At 40.0% G+C, this 23,206-nt stretch overlaps 1 protein-coding gene across 6 annotated transcripts in view; it reads left to right on the top strand.

Moving 5' to 3' along the window:
- The window catches only part of LOC122564287 (uncharacterized protein C7orf57), a 149,647-nt gene that overhangs the window by 42,862 nt on the left and 83,579 nt on the right, over nucleotides 1-23,206 (top strand). For 4 of the 6 annotated variants that reach the window (XM_087978454.1, XM_043718963.2, XM_087978450.1 and 1 more), the window contains exons 3-4: nucleotides 6,947-7,141; nucleotides 13,075-13,177. In XM_087978454.1, coding sequence (XP_087834580.1) covers nucleotides 6,947-7,141; nucleotides 13,075-13,177 — 298 coding nt within the window. Of the gene's footprint in view, nucleotides 1-6,176; nucleotides 6,311-6,946; nucleotides 7,142-13,074; nucleotides 13,178-23,206 lie in introns of all 6 variants that reach the window. The other 2 variants (XM_087978453.1, XM_087978452.1) reach the window with 1 other exon arrangement.

The raw sequence follows: 23,206 nt of genomic DNA, 5'->3' as shown, positions 1-23,206 counted from the left end.
CTGACGGCAGCCCCTATCCACACTGAAGCTATCTGAACCTAAACCATTGGTAATCACGGCTGCTTTGGGGTCATTATACAATATTGAGACCTATTTAGCAAATACCTTTCCAACGCCAAACCTTTCCAGTGTATAGAACAGGTATGACAATTCAACCCTGTCACATGCTTTCTCCGTGTCCAACAAGACTACTATACATGGTATTCTTTCCTGATGACAGACTTGAATCACATTCAAAACCCTTCTAATATTATTAGATGATCTACGGCCCTTGATAAACCCCATCTGGTCCTCTTTTATGATATATGGCAATACCCTTTCCAGCCTCAATACTGATGTTTTAGAAAGAATTTTAAAATCTACATTTAGCAAAGATATTGGTCTGTATGATGCGCAATCTTCTGTGTCCTTTCCTTTTTTGAGAATTAGAGAAATATTCGCTTCTCTCAACGATGGCAGGAGGCAGCCATGACTATATGTAGTTGTACATGTCCATAAGTGGACCAGCTAATAGTCCTGTAAACTCTTTGTAGAATTAAACCTGAAATCCATCTGGACCAGGTACTTTACTGCTCTGAAGCTGCCTGATTGCGTCAAGTACTTCCTGGGTTGTTAGGGAGCATTCAGGACCGACACCTGTTCCGGGGTTAAGTCCGGAAAGGCCAGGCTTTTAAAAAAGGATTCCATCTTCTTGGCTCTATCTCCATAATCCTGCGATTTATACAAAGCAAAATAAAACTTTCTGAAGATTGTGTTGATTGTTTTATGATCGTGACTCAGAGTACCAGCACTTTCCCTGATGGATGTGATAGCTTGAGGGGCCTTTTTTTTTCCTTGCAAGAAACGCTAGGTATCCACCAGGTTGTCGCCATATTCATATAATCTTTGCTTTGCAAATAATATTTCCCTCTTTGCCGTTTGGGTAAACGTGGTATTTAGGGCTGTCCTAATTTAGCAACAGAGGGCCTATCAACGTACACTGTCTCAGTTGCCTTTAAGTGAGCCTCGAGTAGACGCTGTTGTTCTCCCTTTTGTTTTTTCTGGATCGCCGAATATGAAATGATCAGACCCTGCGCATAAGCATTAATGGTCTCCCACATCATCGACGGGTTATTAGCCATACCTGAATTAATTTCCAAAATTAATTCTTGAGAGAAATATTTTACAAATTTACTATCCTTCATTAAGAAAGAATCCATACGCCAATGTCGGGGGGCTGTCTCATTGTTCCGAGTCTTGATTTCCAAATACACTGCATATATTACCTATTTTGCAGGATAAGATGGAATTCAAAAAGGGTGCAAAAAGCATATCAATTCTAGTGCGACACTTATGTGGATTAGAATAAAAAGAGAAATCTCTGCCTTGCAGGTGGAGGCACTTCCACACATCTAATAATCCTAGCTCTTTATTCAAATCCGCCAATTGCCTGGATCTGGGGGATATACCCGCAGTACTCTTGGGTATCCTGTCTATCTCTGGGTCCATAATGTAATTAAAATCTCCTCCTATAATTGTGTAACGAGCCCCAAGAGCCATCAGTTTGGAGAATGCTTCCAATATAAATTTGAAAGGATGTGCTGGGGGAAAATAAAGATTCAAAATCCCATATTCCTCTCCATTTATAAGGGCTTTAATCAGTATGTACCATCCAGATACATCTTTTATCTGACTTAAGATTTTGAATGGAAATTTTTCCGAATGAGAATGACAACTCCTCTACTTTTTGAACTGAAAGGTGAAAAGAAGGCCTGATCAAATCCACCCTGTTGTAATTTCAAGTGCTCTTTATCCAGTAAATGTGTCTCCTGTAAGAGAGCTATATCAACCCTTTCTTTTTTGAGGTTTGATAGTATTTTCTTCCTTTTGATTGGCGAATTACTCCCCTTGACATTCATTCCAGGTGCACCATTTAATCGAATGACTAACCATAATCATCCAGGCAAGTCCGAGAACCCCATCCAAAACACCCCGAGAATAGACCATAGAAAATACACAAAAATAGAGATTCTTTAATACACTCATGCCAATATAGTAAAAAACTATATCTAAATAAAAAAAATATAAAACATATTTCAAAGGAGATTTTCCCCTTGCTTCCAGGGGGCAACACTTCCTATCTGAAAACCCATCGTATCCTCTCCCAACCAGTGCCCCACCCTCGACCCAAGCAGCCCATAATAAAATAGAAAAATTCAAGTGTACTATAAAGCTAAAGTTAACGGTGAGCACCCTACACCCCACCCATACCAACACCTAGATACATTTAGTAACGATAATACCACGTATAAACTTACAAAACTATAAAGTTACAGTCTCAGCAGGTGATAACTAAGTATAATAACACAAAAAAGGGGAAAAAACTCCGCTCTAAAAGAAAGAAATAAGATAGAACAAAGCAAACGCCCCCCCCCCCCCTCACCTGAATTAACTAAACCGCCCAGCCTATAAAAAAAAGGAAATCGCACAGTGGAGAACAAATAAGCCCCCCTCCCTACCCCACTGGAGATGATATTAAACAATAAAGGAAATAAGGGAAAAAAGAAGGGTAAACCTGGTGGGGGGGGGGAGGTATTGCAGAACAGCATCATTAACCACACAGATTAATTCTTACAATCTATTTAAGAGTGTCCAAAAATTCCTTGGCCTTCTTCGGCGATCTGAAGTTATAGACGGATCCTTCGTGGTTAAAATGCAACGTCGCTGGGTAGTGTAAGGAGTACTGAATGTTTACGTCCCTTAGACGCTTCTTCGTTTCATCAAATGCCCTCCTCTTGCAGACCAAAGCTGAGGAAAAACCCTGAAACAGCATTATCCTAGATCCCTTATATGTCATGGTATGGAGATTTTCCCGAGGGTTCTGGAGGCTTCCAGGAGCATTTGCTTCTCTCTGTTACACTGAAGCGGGAACAGGACCAGGCGGGGGCACTGGTCTGACCCAGGCCTGCGTATTGCAACCTGGTGGGCCCATTCTACCCGCACCTGGCCTGATCCAGTCTCCAGCTTCAACATCTGAGGGAGCCACTGCTCCAAAAACACTGCAAGCTGGCCTTCCTCTTCCCTTTTGGGAAGGCCCAACAAACGAATATTTTTTCGACGACCCCGATTCTTGAGGTCGTTGATGTGATCTCCTAAGGCCCGGACTCGCTGTTCAAGAGTCTGGACCCGACCCACGGCCGATTCTGCAGCAGCCTCGGAGGTCGCGACCTTTAGCCCCGCCCCTCCAATGTGATGTTCGATTTTTTCCTCTCCCACCTGTTTCTGGACTCCTCTATGAAGACGTCGACCTGCTCTTCCAGCTTAGTAATTACTGCAACAAGGCTCGCCACCATAGGTAAGTCCCTGGGGGCTGCTGTGGACGTCTCTGCTGCAGCTGGGGAGGGGTTCCTGCCTGCTGCCAGCTGCGGGCATTTATTTCCCTTAGTTATTTTAACAAAGCACCAAACTACTCAAGTTTGATGTAAAATGACTAACTGTATTGAATACAAGTTATTTTGAATGGTTTGGAATGGTGGAAGTGGGCAGCCCACTTTGCCTGAGTCTTGGGCAAAGCACTACAGACTCAGACTTGCTAGATCGCCGCCATCTTGGATCTCTCATTTTTCATCCTTAATTGTCCAGAGGGCAACCACAATGCTGTAGGTCTGGAATGAGGTTGGCCAGAACAGGTTCAGATGGCAAGTTTCCTCCCCTAAAGAATATGAGTGAACCACTTGGGTTTTTACAAAATATGGCAAATCATTAAGCCAAATTGTTATTCCAGATTTTTATTGGGTTTTATTTCACCATCTACCATGGTGGGTTTTGAACCCATGACCCAAAACATTAATCTGGGGTTTTGGATTACTGGTCCAGTGGCATTACCGTTATGATATTTCCTCCCCTTGTATTTGTACAGTATTTTTATTAAATAAAATACCAAATCACATTAGGCCAGATAAATAAAAGCTTGTTCCTGAAAACATACCTCTGTCACCATGTTATGGGAGAAGAAAGAACTAGGGAAGCAGAGAGGTTTAAGTAGGTAACAATTAGGACCTGAACAACTGAAGGCACAGCCACAAATTATGGAGAAGGGGAAGTCATGGATTCAAGGGAAGGTGATGGCTTATCACTGGATTATTGACACAGGCACCTAGATAATGTTCGGGGGACTTGGGTTCAAATCCTGCCACAGCAGATGGCAGCATTCAGTAAAATATTTGATTTTTAAAAATCTGGAATTAAGAGTCTACTGATGACCATGAATCCATTGTCAATTGTCAGCAATACCCATCTGGTTCACTAATGTGCTTTATGGAAGGAAACTGCCATTCTTACCTGGTATGGCCTACATGTGACTTCAGACCTACAGCAATTGGGTTGATTCTTAACTGCTTTCAGGTCAATTAGGGATGCGCAATAAATGCTGCCTAGCCAACGACACCCTCATACCGTGAATGAACAAAGAGAAAAAAAAGCACCAGAATTGAACAAGCGCAAAGATCTTGATGAATTGAATGGCTGGAGTATTCATGCTGGTGTGTGGAGCGGGGTGTGGTGTAGTACATGGTTGTTGTGGTTATTGAGATTCAGGGTGGAGTGGTTATTGAGTGATTTGAACAGAAGGATGAGAATTTTAAAACTAAAGCAATGTTGGCCTGGGAGTAAATGTAGCTAGTCAACAACAAAATTTCATGAGATTTAATTTTGTTTTGCATTGTATATTCAATCAAACTAGAAAGCACCAATTGATTTATGTTGTTCATGCACATGTGGATCAGTGCAACTTATGATTCTGCTGGCTTTCAGATGTTGCTCTTTTTCATAGTTCAGCTACTGATTTCTCAAGTCTCAAATGACCAATGTTCCAGAGGAGGACAAAGAAAATGCTTCAAAGGCATTCTGAAGCTCTCCTTGAAACGTGACTACATTGACATTAATGTCTGTGAGGATGTTGCTATCAATTGTTCAAAATGGCAACAACCTGTCCCTTAAACTGCATCACACCTTGAGTCCAAATACCTTAATGATAAGCTTGAGTCGCAACAAAAGAAAGGATATTGGGTTGGGTTGGGTTGTTAAGAATATTAAAGACTGAGATAGTATTTAATCTGTAAGAGAATTAATGCCTATGAGGATAAGGCAGGAAAGTGAGACTGAGGATTATCAGATCAATCATGATCTCATTGAATGGCAGAGCAGAAGCGTGGTCTAAATAACCTACTTCTGCTTCTATATTTTATGGTCTAAGAAAGGAAAATGAAGCATATCCTGCTTTCTTGTGGTGTGCCCATATGCCCAAAGATCTGCAGATTGAGAATCAACATATTTAGTCACATTGAAGGTGCCTGGCAAAAAGTGGCAACCTTGAGTAGATAGCATCCTTGAATCAAGGTACTGCTAATGGTTCCTCTACTTTTCTTCCTCCTGAGTGGATCTGTGAGGTCCATGCATAGTATTAGCTTCCAGAAATGGAAATAATTCAGTGACCATGGTGAATGACATGCGGAGAGCTTCCCAGCAACCGCATAGTCACACAACTCAGAGGGAATGTTGTTAATTACAATAGTGTGGAATTTGTATACAAGTAAAGAAGTGTTCAGAAGTGGTATTTGTTATTGATATATTTCCTTTCAATGACATGCAAGGGTTATGTCAAATAAATAGAAAATTCCTAGTTTCTTGTGTTAAGGAAAATATATAAAGAATTAGTTGTGCTCAACCAGCAAAATTGACCTGAGATTATGAGTATGTTAACTTCAAATTCAAGTGATTTGGAGGAGATGCAGTTAGCTATTGAAACAGTTAGGTCAACTTTCAAGACCCATATTATTTTGTCTGAAGATACTGATTTGCATCATTGACTGTGAAAACTTGGAAAATATAGCCCAATGTCTGACAAAACTGTCAATGCTTGTATATATGTTGGTAGGTCTGAAGATAATGTATTTCATAAAATACTATTTACTTTCATAATGGTGTCCTCCAATTTTGTGTAATTAAAAGTTACATGTGGATTTTGTCCTTTCCCTATTCAGATGTTAAATCTTTTCCCTCTCCTTCCTGTCTAAGAGATATATTTAATAGCTTCATTTTTTAAAAAAAGTATTTGAAGGAAATTTAATTACTCAGATATGGCCGAGATTTAGAGAAAAGTTCATTTTTTATTTGGCTTTTATATTACATATTTTCAGGATTATAAGAATAATTCCAGAATCCAATTGTGTGAGATTATTACAGCTTTATTATAAGCAAGAAAATAATTAATCAGCAGTCATCTTCCTGCGATTTGAATTCTTATCTTTAATGAATCTTCAACCAATTCCAGGTAAAATGAACAATTTTCTGCAATGATTTTCTGGTAACTTTGAAAGGAAAAGAAAGAAAAACTTCCACTTTTACAGTCCCATTCACAATTAGTTTACTTTAAATGCTTTATGTCCAGTAGAGTACTTTGTGGCATTATCATTCTTATGATGAAGGTAACCATCTTTTGCAAGTTCTCACAAACGACAATGGCGATAATAACCACATAATCTGTTTTTACTGATATTAAGTAAGGGATACTCATTTGCTGCAACATTAGGGAGAGCTCTCCATTTGTTCTTCCAGTGGCGCCATGGAGTTGTTTAATCTACCCGAGAGAGCAGATGGAATCTTTGTTTATAATCTTAGCTGAAAAACAGATAGTGCAGCACACCTGCAGTACTGTATTGGAGTATTAACCTAATTTTTATGCTCAAATCTCTGAAGTGTATCTTGAATTCTCAGATTTCTGACTTAAAGACAAGTGCCACCAATTGAGCCACAGCTGACACAATTTTTTTCATTGCAAAGCATCACCAAAAGCAGAATAATTATAAGAATAAAACTTTAACCAAGCTATTTTGCATGTTGTTTGAAAGTGGTAGCCAACCAGAATTCTGACTGTACCACAATATTCCAATATTCTTTGTTTTTGTAGACTGGTTTTACCACATTCCTCAGAAAGCAAGCAAAGCTGACAAGAGTCAAGTGCAGCTTCCACCAACTTCCCAGATCCCGGGTTTGAGTAAGCTTGCAGAGCCTCACAAGGAGATCACTTTTGAGAGTCGTAAATTATGGATTAAGGACACAGATTCAGACTATGTAAAATTAGCCAAACAAGGAGGCAGAGCAGGTAAGAGGACGAGCATTATACCCGATGTTTGGCATATAAGATAACTACAGACAAAATTTACCCTTTGTTTTCTTTTTATGATAACAACATTGGAACTTTATGATGATTCATAGATTATCTCAGTGATGAATAAACTTCATGTATCTTTTTAGTATGTGAATGATGGGTAACTGAAAGGTTGAGTTGATCTTGTGAGAACTTGACAATTACCAAATTTAGTATACTGTAACTTCTCCAGCCAAGAACGCAAAATTTGGAAACGCTTGCTGCCTGAAATTCTTTCCAGCAGGTCCCACAACTCTCAGATTCACCAAATCTAAGAATATCAAATACAGGTATTGAACCTAATTTATTTGGGAATATGTTGAAATGGACTTTCCATTGCCATCCCATGAATACTTGCACATGCAAGAGTGTCATGTCCAGTTGATTACCTTTGATGATGAGGAAATATGTACTAGACTTCCCATTTAAAGTCTCATTCACACAAAACCCATCAGATAGAAATGTGTGCTTCAGTCAAACAGCTTACCTTGACTGAGCACAGCAACTTATGAAACTGCTTGGGGTGTACTGTATCCAAATTCCATCTTACTAATTGATGTGCTCACCTTGACTGCTATTGCCTCCCAAGTTTTATTGGTAAAGACAGGAACCTTCTTTTTACCAACCCATCTCCTATTTCTAGCACTGCCTCTAACAAAGAAATATTTCTAGGGTTGCCAACTCAATTTTAACAGGCATCCACCCTACCTCAGCAATGATGATCAACACCATGGAACCAGTATTTTACAAGGGGTGACGGGAATATGAAGCTGAGCATCCTCCCAATCTTCAGTAATTGCCTCAAGGATGAAAATCCAGCCCAGATCTCTGATGTGAAGATTTAGTAAGCCATATTCTTTGGTCAGTGTCAGAAACAATCAACAGAACGAAAAGAAATGCCAGTAAGCAGAGACTTTGATTAGTCTTCACCTCACTACCCGATAAACTGTCCATGCTTTAATTATTGCATCTTGACAGAAGTGTAACAAAAGAAAGCTGCTACTGAGAACATTAAACAGCAATGAATTCATCCTCCAATATCTCCAAACTCTTCAGTGGGCATAAAAAAGAATGACAGAACTGCATCATTTCAAGCCTTTACTTCCTCACCCCAGTGAAAAGCGAGTGTAAAGAAAACTCCAGAAATCCTATAATCTAAACCCATCCTTTTGTAACCACTATCCTTTCTTAAGAATAGGTATCTACATGAGTGTGAGATTGGTTGTAGTTATGTATGTATTTGGGTGTTCAATAATAAACAATTTAAAAGAAAATTAATTTGTTTGTTGCTGATAGTCATACAGGGTTAAAACATTTTTAAAAATGTGTGTTTGCTGACTTGAGAGATGGAGAACAGGGGAACCATCCTTTTCATCTTTCTCTTGTTCATAAGCTGTTGACAGTGTTAAATTTTATTCTGGACCCTCTGAATTAGTACATTCATGTATCATCCAGTATTTTCAAATGAATGGTTTTGAAAATATATCTCAAGTACATATTTTCATCTAATTCTCACACTTATGATTCAGTATTCTAGCATTATTCTATAATCCAGAAAGTTCGAAAATCCAGAAGTATCTTGATCCCAAACATTCCAAACTGGAGAGGTTACAGCAGTGAATTTTCTAAATCTCAAAAGGATGCTCACCATTCATAGAAATTGACAAAGAACAAATGAAGTTTAGATGTACACCCTGGGAAATTGTTCTCTTTTGTAATGTGCAATCATATCTTTATTTTTCAATTTGCTGCAGTAGATTTCTGGATGTTGGAGAAACATGATCTAATTCTAATTAATTGAATTGCATGACAGCCCTAAGTTTATGTTAATAAATAGTGTGGGTAATTTATGTGAAATTTAATTTATGTGTTCATCTGAATAGTAGTCTGTTCTGAGAAGCCTCAGTGACAAGGCAAACTAGCTTGAATTGCCTGCAGGAATTTTCATTCCCTTATACAGTATCAATTTTCTATTTTGAATAGATAACGTTAACTGCTGAAAAAATGATGAAAAATTACAAAAAATTATGAAACTCAGATTTAATACGTGAATTATAAAGTAATGGTGAAGATTTGGCATTATTGTAGAAGGGACCACAGGGATGTCTGTATTGACTCAGCATTTAGCATGAAGAGACATACTATAATGCTAAATCATCAAAGCAAGTGTTATATAACTACATTGCTGCTTCTCAACCAGCAGGTGGCAGAATTGATCTGTCATGATCAGGCAAAATTTTCAGCCCTGCAGAAAATGTAAAAGAGCGCCCACATGAGATGGAGAGGTTTGAGTTTTATTACATTATTTTTCCATCCCTTAAGCAGTAATTATCAAAAAAAGTCTGTGGAAGAGTCATATGACAATAGTATCTGATCCTGATTTCTATGACAAAAACAGTGCTACTGACCTCTCAGTCAGATGCAAACCAGTCCTTTCAATCTGCTGCAGATGATCTATTAATTAAATTAGATAAATAAAAATTCTGTGCCAGGCATTTCGACGATTTAAAAATGTGTTAAGGTAGATTTCCCAAACCTTGTCCTGACCAAGGTACCTATCTCACTATCAAAGTTGAAACTTTATTGCTGGAACAGCACAGCAGGTCAGGCAGCATCCAGGGAACAGGAGATTCGACGTTTCGGGCACAGGCCCTTCTTCAGGAATGAGCAGAGAGTGTTCAGCAGGAGAAGATAAAAGGTAGGGAGGAGGGACTTGGAGGAGGGGAGTTGGAAATGTGATAGGTGGAAAGAGGTCAAGGTGAGGGTGATAGGTCGGAGTAGGGTGGAGGCGGAGAGGTCAAGAAGAAGACTGCAGGTCAGGAAGGCGGTGCCGGGCTGGAAGGATCCGGCTGAGACAAGGTGGGGGGAGGGGGGATGAAGAAACTGGTGAAGTCCAAGTTCATCCCCTGCGGTTGGAGGGTTCCCAGTCGGAAGATAAGACGCTCCTCCTCCGACCGTCGGGTTGTTGTGGTTTGGCGGTGGATGAGTCCAATGACCTGCATATCCTCGGTGGAGTGGGAGGGGGAGTTGAAATGCTGTGCCACAGGTTGGTTGGGTTGGTTCGTCCGGGTGGCCCAGAGGTGCTCCCTGAATCGCTCCGCAAGTAGGCGGCCTGTCTCCCCAATATAGAGGAGGCCACACCGGCTGCAGCGGATGCAGTAGATGATGTGGGTGGACGCTGCAGCCGGTGTGGCCTCCTCTATATTGGGGAGACAGGCCGCCTACTTGCGGAGCGATTCAGGGAGCACCTCTGGGCCACCCGGACGAACCAACCCAACCAACCTGTGGCACAGCATTTCAACTCCCCCTCCCACTCCACCGAGGATATGCAGGTCATTGGACTCATCCACCGCCAAACCACAACAACCCGACGGTCGGAGGAGGAGCGTCTTATCTTCCGACTGGGAACCCTCCAACCGCAGGGGATGAACTTGGACTTCACCAGTTTCTTCATCCCCCCTCCCCCCACCTTGTCTCAGCCGGATCCTTCCAGCCCGGCACCGCCTTCCTGACCTGCAGTCTTCTTCTTGACCTCTCCGCCTCCACCCTACTCCGACCTATCACCCTCACCTTGACCTCTTTCCACCTATCACATTTCCAACTCCCCTCCTCCAAGTCCCTCCTCCCTACCTTTTATCTTCTCCTGCTGAACACTCTCTGCTCATTCCTGAAGAAGGGCCTGTGCCCGAAACGTCGAATCTCCTGTTCCCTGGATGCTGCCTGACCTGCTGTGCTGTTCCAGCAATAAAGTTTCAACTTTGATCTCCAGCATCTGCAGACCTCACTTTCTCCACCTATCTCACTATCAGCACAATTTGTTTTAAATGATAGTTTTAGCGCACAGTTTTGGTGTTACTGAGTGCTCACTGGCAATTTTAGTCCCTAAATGATCCAGGTAGCATTGCTATCACAAACTTTAATTTCTTGACCAAATGCTGTTCTGTGTGAAACGGGCTGAACTTATTAAACATATTTCATTTATCATTCCATTTCAGAGATTTTTTTTAGAGCTTAAGGTGTCAGTAAAGAAAAAAAATCATCTTCTGTGTCCCCAGTATGGACTACCATAAAGACCATTTTTTAAGACTTTTGCATTGTGGGCCTAAATATGAAAAGGATATTATTTTAAACCAAAGAAACTATGGAAGCAGGTGTTGCCATTTAAAAGTATATTACTGGAACTCATTGTAAATAATACAATTGACTTATTCAAGCAATGGAGAACTTGTTGGAGGCTGAATGGCATTGTGTTGTGTCTCTAGGGCAGCCTCCCCAGGGATAGTCTGCTTATTATTTTTTCAATTGTGACTAGTTGTGTGGGTCAGGAGTCAAGAATTATTTGGCTCTTGAGCATGTACATAGCCTGTATGTGAACAATACAGGAGCAGAAAGCCTCCAGATTCTAAAAAGGTAGCATCACTCTCTCTTGTTGTGGAGAAGTAACAGAAAATTGGAAGATAGCTGGCTAATCTTGTCGATTATTTGCCTATACACTATTGCCTCTAACCAGTGATTGAGAGACTGAACAATTCATGTGGCAACTGCTCTGTATCTGCAGCAAAGAACTGAAAGGACTTGGAAATAAAATCAAAAATCAGAATGACCTGGAAGAGGAATAAGGACATTTTTGAATCTTGTGGACTGGTACTATTGAACTTGTTCACCTGGTATTTTCTCCACCCATGAAATCTTTTTTATTTAATGTCCATGTCTGTCTGCATGTGTTTGCGGGGATTTAAGAAGAGGTAACGTTATGAGTTGTTTTGTTTGCCTATGTTTAGAATTGATTTTTGTTTTAAATAGTAGTTTCTTGTTAAGTACAGGAGCCTGGTCAGTGTTTTTTGTTAACCTCAGTTCAGAAAAATTGAGCACTTTGAGTAATTTGGTTAGGTAACTACTAATGTCATATCAAACCAATATTTTCCTTTATAGATATTTTGGTCCAGGAAAGATCCCAGTTAGTAAAATTAGACAAAGGAAGTTGAAAATTGATAGTGCATTTTTATCATAATTATAAGTGTGACATGGAGGTTTGACTTGATTCAAAGCTCTCATCACCAGGCTTGACATTTTGAAGCTAGTCACTTCACTTTCCCTTTGCAGAGCATACTTACTTTCTTGAGTGGCTAGATCTAGACCTAAACCTGTAGTAGGTTTAGCTTATTGAAACAAAGAAGAGAATAATCTCTTACATTTATGTCATTGCCATTCATGACTTAAAAGTTCCAACGTACTTTACAGCTAATTAAGCACCAGAGTCTCTGTTGTAATTTAGGCAACCATGCTAATAAGGTAGCAGAGAAAGTTCTCAACATCCTGTCTCATATAACTGATGGAACATTCACTGAGCTCCCTAGTGGCTGTTGTGATGAGCCAAAAACATAAGAATAATTTAATTTCTTATCACTCAGAATGTTTTGTCCTTTTGACCATTGATCTCCCTATTAGCAGTCAGATGGCCTTGATCTTGGAAACTGCACTTGCATGTGAGTATCAGGCTGTTTTGATCGAAATGAGTCCTGGCAAGGAGCAAGCTGGTGCCATATGTACCATCATGTCATATTAATAGCATAGGAAATAAGAAATAACTTGCAGTGGTTTCTGGGTTTGGGGTAGAATATCAGATAGTGACATTAACTTGAAAGGAAACCTAGTCAATTTTCCTTCTATTAACTAAATGGATGAAGAATTGGCCATGCTGCTTTGCAGGTGTGTGGTCCTGTCCAATAGATGTTTTTTTAATCAATATAATCAGATGATCCAATGTGCCTTAGTGCAGGAACCAGATTTCAATTTGTAGTCAAAACACCACTAATTTTAATTAATATTCTCACCTTTTTTTGCATTTAAATAATCTAAAACTCTTTTGCATTCTCACAAATAACTAGATTTGCTGAAACATTATTCCCCTCCTCCAAGAAAGTCATCCCCAGTTCCCTGTTCACAACCAGAGTGGTTCGTGCATGCTCCACCATCTTCTAAGAACAAGGAGTAAGTACATATATTTTTCCACATGTAGAAACTTTTATATTGAATTCATTTCTTGATTTATAATAATGATCTAGATCTCAGAGTGCTGTGGACAGTTTGCAGATGATACAGCATTTTGAAGTTTATAAACTATGAGGTATACTGTGTGGACTTTCAAAAGAACATTGACAACCATTGACATGGATTGGTGGCAGATGAAATTCAATGCAGAGAAGTGTAAGGTGATACATTTGGTAGAACAAATTTAGAGAGACAGTATGAAATAAAGGGTACGACTCTAAAGAGTGTATAGGAGGTGAGAAACCTAGATGTATATGTGCATAATTCACTAAAGCTGGCAGTTGGGTGGAAAGCAGTTAATAAATCATACAGTCTCTTAAGCTTTATGAATACATTCATGAGGCTGAATCTTGTGTTTTCTTTTGGCTAAGTCCAAGTTATGTCGAGTTCTTTGAAAGGTTTTTCACCAAAAGACCAAGTAAGTTCTTAAGCCATATGTTATCGAACATGCCTCATTAATTACCTACCTCACCCATATGTCATCTCTCATGTTCAATTCTGGCCCCATCTTACTATACACAATTCCCAGAAAAACTTGCCATTCAGCATTTATCTTGGAATTCACTAACATCCATTGCAGTTGCGCCATCCTCAATAGTGCATAGTGCAGCTGGACAAGCATTGTCAGTTTGGAGATGCTCTACGCAGTTTCTGACATTTGCTCTTGACATGGCAGACAGGATTAAATCCCCATTAAGGGAGGTCAGATCTGGGTTTTCCTATTCCCCTATGACCAAGAATGGAGGCCATGACATCCACCAGCCTGGTTCATGGTTCCACCTGTGCCAGTGCAGTCTCAACCTTCTGGAGGAATGCACAGCAATGTAGGAAGAAGTGCCACAATTTTTTCTATAATAGCTCAAAGTTACTCTATCTCTGCTACTGTACCCAATTCCCACCAAGGCTTATGTTCTGCCATTCTTACTAATATATGCAACTAACTGCCAACCATGTCAACTCTGACACCACTAACCCTGCACGCTCTTTGTGCTGTCACATCATCCACTTGGGATAGTCTCCACCTGCACCAAAAATAACAGCTGTGCTACTCATTATGTCAGCCTCTCTCACATTCTTGAAAGAAAGCAGCCCCCAAAAAGCCATAAAGTCTCAAGATGTGTGGTGGCTGCCCAACATTCGGCTCCCCACCCTTATGTGGCAACCATCCTAACTGACTCTGACTTATTTAGTCCAAACCCTGGACTGGGATCTGATGCTGCCCTTGATTTACTGTGTTGGGTCTGTACCTGAATGAAGGCTGAATGTCATGACTTGACAGAGGACTTTGAGAGTCACAGAGTCATAGAGTTATACAAAACGCAAAAACACCCTTCGGTCTAACTTGTCCATGCTGACCAATTTTCCCAAACTACTCCCACTTGCCTGCATTTGAGCCATATCCCACTGAATTTTTCCTATACCTATCCAAGTGTCTTCTAAATGTTATAATTTTACTTGCATCTACTACTTCCTCTGGCAGTCATTCTGCATATGAACCATCCTTTTTGTCAAAAGTTGGCCCCCCAGGTCCTCTTAAATCTTTCTTCTCTCACCTTAAGAATATGTCCCCTAGTTTTGAATTTCCCCACGCTAAGGAAAAGACCTTTACTATTCACCTTATCTATGCCCCTCATGATTTTATAAACCTCTATTATATCACTCCTCAAACTCCTATGCTCCAGTGACAAAAGTCCCAGCATATCCTGCCTTTCCTTGTTACTCAAATCCTCTGTTCCTGACAACATCCTGATTAATCTTTTCTGAACTCTCTCCAATTTAATAATGTCCTTCTGATGGCAGGGTGAACAGAACTCTACACAGTGCCCCAAAAGTGGCCTTATTAACATCCTGTACAACCTTAACATGATGTCTCAGCTCCTATACAGTGAAGACTGCAGATGCTGGAGATCAGAGTCGAGAGTGTGGTGCTGGAAAAGCACAGAATGTCAGGCGGCATCCAAGGAGCAGGAGCAGGAGCAGGAGCAGCTCATTCCTGATGAAGGGCTTATGCCCGAAATGTCGAATCTCCTGCTCCTTGGATACTGCCTGACCTGCTGTGCTTTTCCAGCACCACACTCTCGACTCCTATACTCAGTGGTCTGAGCAATGAAGGCAAGCATGCTAAGTGCCTTCCTAACAACCTGACTGCATGTGATGTAACTTTCAATGAACTATGTACCTGAACCCTTAGGTCTTTCTGTGAATGGTAAGGCCAGACAGAATTGATATAAGCCTCGTATGCCTAGATAAGGGGGAAAAGTGCAAAAGGGCAAGAAAAAGCAAGGCAGGGATGCTGTGAACACCCAGATAGGATCAAAGTGAGTGAGCACTATGATAGCAAGTGAAGACTTGGAGATGCAGCCTGGTTCTGTTCCTGAGCTCCTTAACAGAAAATGCCCTTACTGTTGTATTATAATGATAGTTGCCATTGCTGCCCAAGGTGCAGCTGTGAAATACAAAAGTAACCTCTAAGTGGGGAAAATATATGCCATGATAATCGTTAAAAGCTGGCACATGTCAGATGCCAATGTCTGGCAAATGTGAAAGATGCCAATGGAGTATTCTCTAAGGTGTTGCTCCCCATTGTCCAACATGGTGGTCATTTGGAATGAGTGGTAAGTTGAATTCACGTCATACCTGCTCTGGTTTCCATGTTGAGTTTTCTTGATGTCTGGCTTGTTTTGCAAGTTTGATAAGATAGAATACTGAATATTAATGAGGCAAGTTTGGCCATCAACAAAATGTTTAGCAATTAATAACCCTCTAAATTGGCAACTCGTCTCAGCCTAGTGAGCAACTCTCTATGCCATTTGTGAAAATCATAAACAATTGAGTGAGATGCTTCCAACATCAAGATGGGCTTTTTCAGACTTGTCTGATTTTGACACACATCTCTCCATAGCCCATTTCACTTATATGATTCTGCCCAAATGTTGGAAAGCTATGGTGAGCCTGTGTAAGACACTGTTTAGACTTCAGTTGGAGTATTGTGTACAGTTCTCGACATCACGCTTTAGGAAGGATGAGATCGCAATGGAAAGAGTGCAGAAGAGGTTTATAAAATAATTCCGAGCATGAGAAACTTTAGTTATGAAAATAAATTGGCTGTTTTCTTGGAGAGGAGAAGGCTAAGAGAATATTTGAAGAAGTTTTCATTATGGAAGGTCTGGACAGAGTAAACAACAGGAAACTGTTCCCAGTTGTAAAAACATCAAGGATGAGAGGGCACATATTTAAACTGATTTAAAGGAGTAAATTTGATGTTAAAAAAACTGTTTTCACATAATCTGGAATACATACCCTTGAAAGGCAGGTTGAATAAAATCATTCAACAGGGCATTAGATGATTGTTTGAACAAAAAATGTGGAAAAGGCAGGAGAATAGTACTCATTCATGATGCTTACCTACAGAACTGGTGCAGATGGGTTTTCTCTACAGCATAATAATTCTGTGATTCTCTGAATTGTAGACGAGATGGAAGTTCAGACACATTTTAAATCTTATTTTAGATAGAAAAAGTTTAAAGTCTAATATTAAAATAAATATGTTTATACTAACCATTTTATTTCACTGCATTAAAAGTACAATAGTTTACAAATGCACTTTCAGACATGTTGATGGAATAACAATAGGTAGGAATGTCATTTATGAATGGGATACAGGGACATTGCGAAAAGATAGAGAAAGGTTTAAAAAGTGGGCAAAATTTTGACAAATGGAGTATAATATGAGAAAATATGAACTTGTCCACTTTGATAGGAAAAATAGAAAAGCAGCACGTTAATTAAATGGAGAGATATTATGGAACTCTGAGTTACGGAGGAATCTGAGTGTCCTGCTACATAAATGACAAAAGATTAGCATGAAGGTACAGAAAGTCATTAGGAAGGCAAGCAAAATGTTGTAATATATCACAAGGAGAATGGAAAATTCAAGTAGTTATGCTACACTTGCACAAAGCATTGATGAGACCACATCTAGAGTACTGCTTCCAGTTTGATCATCTTATTTATGCAAGGGCATAATTGGAGAGGGTTTATTCAACAGATTATTGGGATTAGAATGCTATCTGCTGAGTCAGGTTTGGATAAATTGGGGTTGTATTCAGTGGAGTTTAGAAGAACAAAAAGTTTTTGTTAACACATTTAGGGCAAAATCTTATCATACTTGGGTTGTTATTTTCGTTGAATTTCATGGAGATTCCCTCCATGACGCCAAACATATTTTCTCACATTATCATCTCAAACGCGTCTCATTAGCAATCTGTCCTGTGCATTCTCCAAAATGATGTTCACTTGATTTTAGTACAGGCCATAGCTGGACCATCTTCCACTGCCTGAATATCCTGAAATAGACCAGCAGCAATGAAAGCGGTGCTATCTTTAAAAGGCTGTTGTGCGCTTGGACAAGTGCTGGCTGTCCAGAGCTGCTCTGCATAAGTTGTGACTTTTGTCCTGGATTTAGCATATAAGGGGAAATTGACATCCCATTTTATGAACAGGAATCTGGAGGTCCTTTTGTACTGTCTAGAGCAAAGAGGAGGGGGGCCCTCCCACTTTCCCCAGGATTGATTGTATAGGCCATACCCCAGAATCTGTCAGCATGATCTGAGGTTGCCACCCAGGTCAGAGTGGTCTCAGCTGTCTGGAGGAGTGAACAGCAATGTAGGAAGAAAGTTAATGACCTTATCCACTTTGCAAGCGTAAGAGTTATCACCTGCTACCTCACATTCATTCCATCTCTGCTATTGTGCCCATATCTCACAAAGACTTATGCTTTAACATTCTCTCTATTGCATGCAACATCTTCCCTCACTCACTTTCACACAACCAGTTTTCCATACTACTAACCCTGCAGGGCCTCTGCACCTCATAATCACTTACTTGAGGCACCTCATCACTTTTCTGCATCTGCACCAACGCTAACAGCTATGCAGCCATTTTCAACTCGCTGAATCCTTCATATTCTCTCATTCAAGGAGAAAATGTCCCATAATAAGGCAGAAAAACAGGTAGTGGGATGCCTGACATTTACCACTTTATGAGGACATGTTCCCACCCTGACCATACTAAACCTGTGGACGGATATTGCCTTTGACTTACTGTACCAGGACTCCATAACTGAAGAGTGTCTCCCCTGACATGACTGAGCACTAATCTCCTTTGACTTTGAGGCATGGCCATCTGATTGAAGCGCACGCAGTGTGTCTGCCATGTCAGCTGCTGGCACTTAATGCAGGTAAAACACTGATGTAGTATGGTGACATCCTGCCATATGTGCATAACCTTCACTGGTAATTGTTAATAACCATGATAAGTTGTCTAGTTTTATGTCCATATTAAAAGACGAAGGATGATAAGGCACAGTGGGGCAAGGCAGAAATCTTGTGAGTATCCAAACGGTACAAAACATATCGGTGTTAGGAGAACAATAAAGCAGCCTTGAGTTGCATCCTGATCTGATCTGTGAGCCATCTCTGTGCCCATTCCTATGCACAAAGTGCCCTTGCAGTCAAAAATGCAGCATTAGGGTACAGAACTGTACTGTAAGTGGCTCAGCTAAAATGGTGTGGCAAAGCTGGCTTGTGCCAAGGTCCATTGATGCAGATTGCATGTGGGCACTGCCCATGAAGGATGTTTGTTCTGGGTGTCCAAGGTGGAGGTCTGGAGGAGAAAGTCACAAACTGGAGTTGTCAGGTTACCACTCTAACTTTCATGTTACGAATTCTTGGTCTCTATTATCTGTCTGATGCGTGGTAGAATAGAAAAGTGCACTTGAATATGGTGAGATTCAGTACACATGCAGATGAATATGAGCAATCATCCCTGACAATAAACACCTTGCCGCTCAGTAGTGCGAATCTTGTCTGGGTGACCGGAACTCTGATGAAAAATGTGAGTTTTTGCTCTTAACATTGAGAAAGGCCTTCCGTGTCCTCGACATGATCCTCCCAGAGGTCTCATCATAGCCTGAATTGTACAGTGCCTTATAAGTTTCTGTCCACAAGATACTGAAGGGATTTGATAGGATGGATGTTGAAAGGATACTTCCCCTTGTAGCAGGGACTAGAACTGACAGTAAGAATTTCAAAATAAGGGGGTTCTCATATAAAATAGAGATGAAAAGAATTTATTTTTCTCAGAGGGTTGTGAGTCTATACAATTCTTACCTTGAGAGCAACGGAGTATTTTTAAGATAGAGGTGGATAGATTTTTTATTAATAATGCAGTCAAAATGTAAATGGAGTAACGAGGAAACTGGGTTGATGCCACAGTCAAATCAAACATGATCTTATTAAATGGCAGAGTAGGAACAAGGGACCAAATAGCCTACTCCTGTTCCTTATTCATAGGTTGGCATATAGCCGCTTCATTGATGAATTATTTTAGGCTGTTCTCACATATGTTTGCACTGGCAATCAGCAAGCTCATACATTTATTTGGTTTTGGTGGAGAATGCTTTAGTAACATGGAAAAAGTGAACCTTAAAGAACAAAAATAATAATAAATAAAAATGAAATGCGAAAGATCGATTAAAAAAAACTAAAAGGGAAATTTACATTTTGAAAATATGATTTTTTTTCACCAGAAGATGCAGGTACATCAGCATTTTAAGGAAAAATCATTTTAATTATTCTGGTAGAGATGTTTATGTAGATTACTGTTCAGTGGAGCTTCATTAACTGACATAACTGATTGGAAAAATGTGAACACATCTGTCACTCCAGACTTTCTCCTATTTACTCTCCCAATTAATTTTGTATTAATATCAGACACCAGTTGGTAGTTAATTCTGTTAAAATTAATCTTAAATTGCAGTATAAAGCAATTTCCCATGTTTATGGAGGCAACACATTCAAGTCTGTATTTACCCACACAGAGTGTGTATCTGGGAATATTGGGCTATATTGTTTCTGAAGTGTATGTAGAAAATAATAGCACAAAATAGTGACAACTTCCTTGGATCACATTGATCCCACAAATCCAACAAAAACATATTGTAATCACCCAAAGTTTTCTGGACTGTCTCTTTAGATAGTACATGTAATGAAGTATAGAATCCCTACAGTGTGAAAACAGATCATTTGGCCCAACACGTCCACACTGACCCTCCGAAGAGTATCCTACCCAGAACCACTCCCCTACTTTGTTACTTTACATTTCCCCTGACTAATGCACTTAACCTCCAATCCCTGAGCACAATGGGCAATTTAGCATGGCCAATTCACCTAATCTGCACATCTTTGGACTGTGGGAGGAAACCAGAGAACCCAGAGGAAACCCATGCAGACACAGGGAGAATGTGCAAACTCCACACAGACAGTTGCCCAAGGCTTGGAATCTTGGGTCCCTGACACTGTGAGGCAGCAGTGCTAACCACTGAGCCCTCGTGTCTTTCTGCTATTTAAAAAAAAGGTGTAAGAGATAGAAACTATGGATTTATATGCTAGTTATCCTAACATCTATTGACTAAAAATTATTAGTATCTATAACTAAGTATTCAGTGGTTGAACTCTGAAATGTTTCAGATGATCAGAGAAAGCCAGTGTAGACTTAGTGGTAGGCAACTTTTTTTTGAAGTGGTGACTAAAGAGTGGACAGAAGAATATCTCTGGATCTTATTCATTTAGACTTTAAGAAGACATTCAATGAAGTCTCTCATAAGAGAATATGATGCTGTGGCACTGGTGGAGATGTGGCTCAAAAGGGTTGAAGTGGGTATTACATATTCGTGGATATAAAGTATACATAGGGATGGAAGGATTTTGGATAGCTTTCTCCCAGGCAATATGAATTTATGTTTTAAAAAGAGCCAATTTAATCAGGTGAGTTAACAAATAGGTGAGTTTATTAGTTATTAATCATGAGAAGAAGTAATAACACACTTATAGACAAGTAGACAATAAGAAGTGTGTCCAAAAATGATAAAGATATAAAAGTCAGTTTCTGAGTCATTCATGAAGAGTAGATAATAGACATTATGGCTGCTACATTTGACGTTACTGATAACATTGACATTGGTAGTTGAAACATCAATTTTGAGATGCTTGGCTTTGCAGTCTGATTAAGATTTATGTATTCTGGTTTCCTTCAGTAGTGGTTCTTTGGTAGTACTCAAGATTGAGAGTCTTTTCCGTTTGTTTACCTATGTTTAATGACTGTCTCAAAGTCGTGGGCCTTCACAGCACACTAACCCATACATTAGGGACAATCAGACTAGGGTTGAAGCAAAGGGGAAATGCAAATATATCTCTTTCCCAGATTGCTGTCTCAAATTAGCATCATATTTACAATCTGAGATACTCACAGGAAATTATAGTTCAGTTTGTAATGCATTTCTTCCTGAAAATCTTAAGTGCAGATGTGATATTCCAGATATCTGTTTCAGACATGGCTTTAGATCCATAATTGATTTGGCAGGACCAGTTATCTTTCAAAAACACATGTTGGAATTTAAATATTTGATATTTCTGTAGGTGTTCCAAAGTTATGACCCATGGTCAGGACAATAATGAACAGCTTTTATCAGCTGTGAGTGTTTAGGATCTGGAATGCAATGCTTGAGACTGTGGTGAACAGTGATTTAATTATGGCATATAAAAGGAAATTTGGAAAACATTTATGAGAACAACTTTAGTTAGTTATAGAGAAAGTTCAGGGAAGTGTGGTTAGCTGAGATGATGTTGCAGAGAGCTACATGAATATGACGGCCATCTGGTCTCCCCCTTTTCTGCAGCCATTCTATGGGTTTTATGATAAGAGATTATTAGCTAAAGCTGAAGTTCATATAATTGAGGGAAAATATTGGTGTGGCTAGAAAACTGGCTAAGTAACAGGAGAAAGTAGGGATAATAGACTGGTACTCTAATTGGCAGTATGTGATTAGTGATTCCCCATAGTGATCCTTATATTCTAGCAGTTCACCATATTTATTAACAATTTAGATGATGGGTTTGCAAGCCACATATCCAAGTTAACTGATGACACAAAGATAAGTGGTGTTCTAAGCAATGTATATAAGCATGAAAATCACAAAGTAATGTTGATATATTCAATGAATTTTCAAAAGCATCGTAAATGTATTTCAATTTAAGCAAATAATGGATGCCAGCCACTTTGGATTTAAAAGAATGGACTGGATCTTCTGAGGAGTGGCAATATCACACAGATGGCCACAGCACTGCTTTTTTACAAAAGGAGGGAACTTGACAGTTCTAATAGGAGATTCAGATTAGGGCCCATTCATAGATACAGAGCCATACTTTCATTCTGATAGTTCTTTTATAGAACTGTCATGGAAAAGCAAGCTTCTTGTACTCAATAGTAGTTAGCTACTGTATTCTGAAATGTAAACGTCCAGAATCACAGATAACCAATTTGTCAGTTGCTGTCAAATGGTAGAAATGTTATTTAAGTGTGAAGTTTGGGTGGCTGGATGCCACAGTGCCAGGTAGGTAGGATGCTAGTTAGTTGAATGGCATCTGGGTAGGCTGCCTGCTGGATAGGGGCAGGGTGCCAAGTGGGTAGGGGGTAGAGTGTCAGGTGGGTGGAATGCATATAGTACCAAGTTGGATAGGGTGCCAGGACGTAAGGCGACAGAAGTGATTGGTAAGTTATGCAGTGTTTAGGCTAGATTGATGTGGAAGGGAAAAATTAGATCCAGTGGGGTTTGGCATGTGAGGATTGTGTCAGATAGAGAGGGTAGAGAGGTCAGGTCTGGCAGTGAGGAGATTTGGTGGGGGTGGGTGGGGGGTAGATCATGTCAAAAGCAGGTCAGGTCTGGACTAGGAGGAGGGAGTCCAGATGTCTGGGGCTGGAGGCAGATTGGACCCAGAGGAGGAGAAGGGTGGAATTTGTCTGGAGAGGGGGAACCATACTTAGTGCAAACCAGGGCAGGACTTATACAGTAAATGGTAGGACTTTAGGGAGTGTCGCTGAACAGAGACCTAGGGGTGCAGATGCATGGTT

The sequence above is a fragment of the Chiloscyllium plagiosum genome, unplaced genomic scaffold (genome assembly GCF_037043375.1).
Source record: "Chiloscyllium plagiosum isolate Xiang-an unplaced genomic scaffold, Cpla_swu_hap1 HiC_scaffold_34, whole genome shotgun sequence".
NCBI lineage: Eukaryota > Metazoa > Chordata > Chondrichthyes > Orectolobiformes > Hemiscylliidae > Chiloscyllium > Chiloscyllium plagiosum.
The sequence above is the reverse complement of the archived record's forward strand: the minus strand, read 5'-3'. Positions and strand labels throughout refer to the sequence as shown.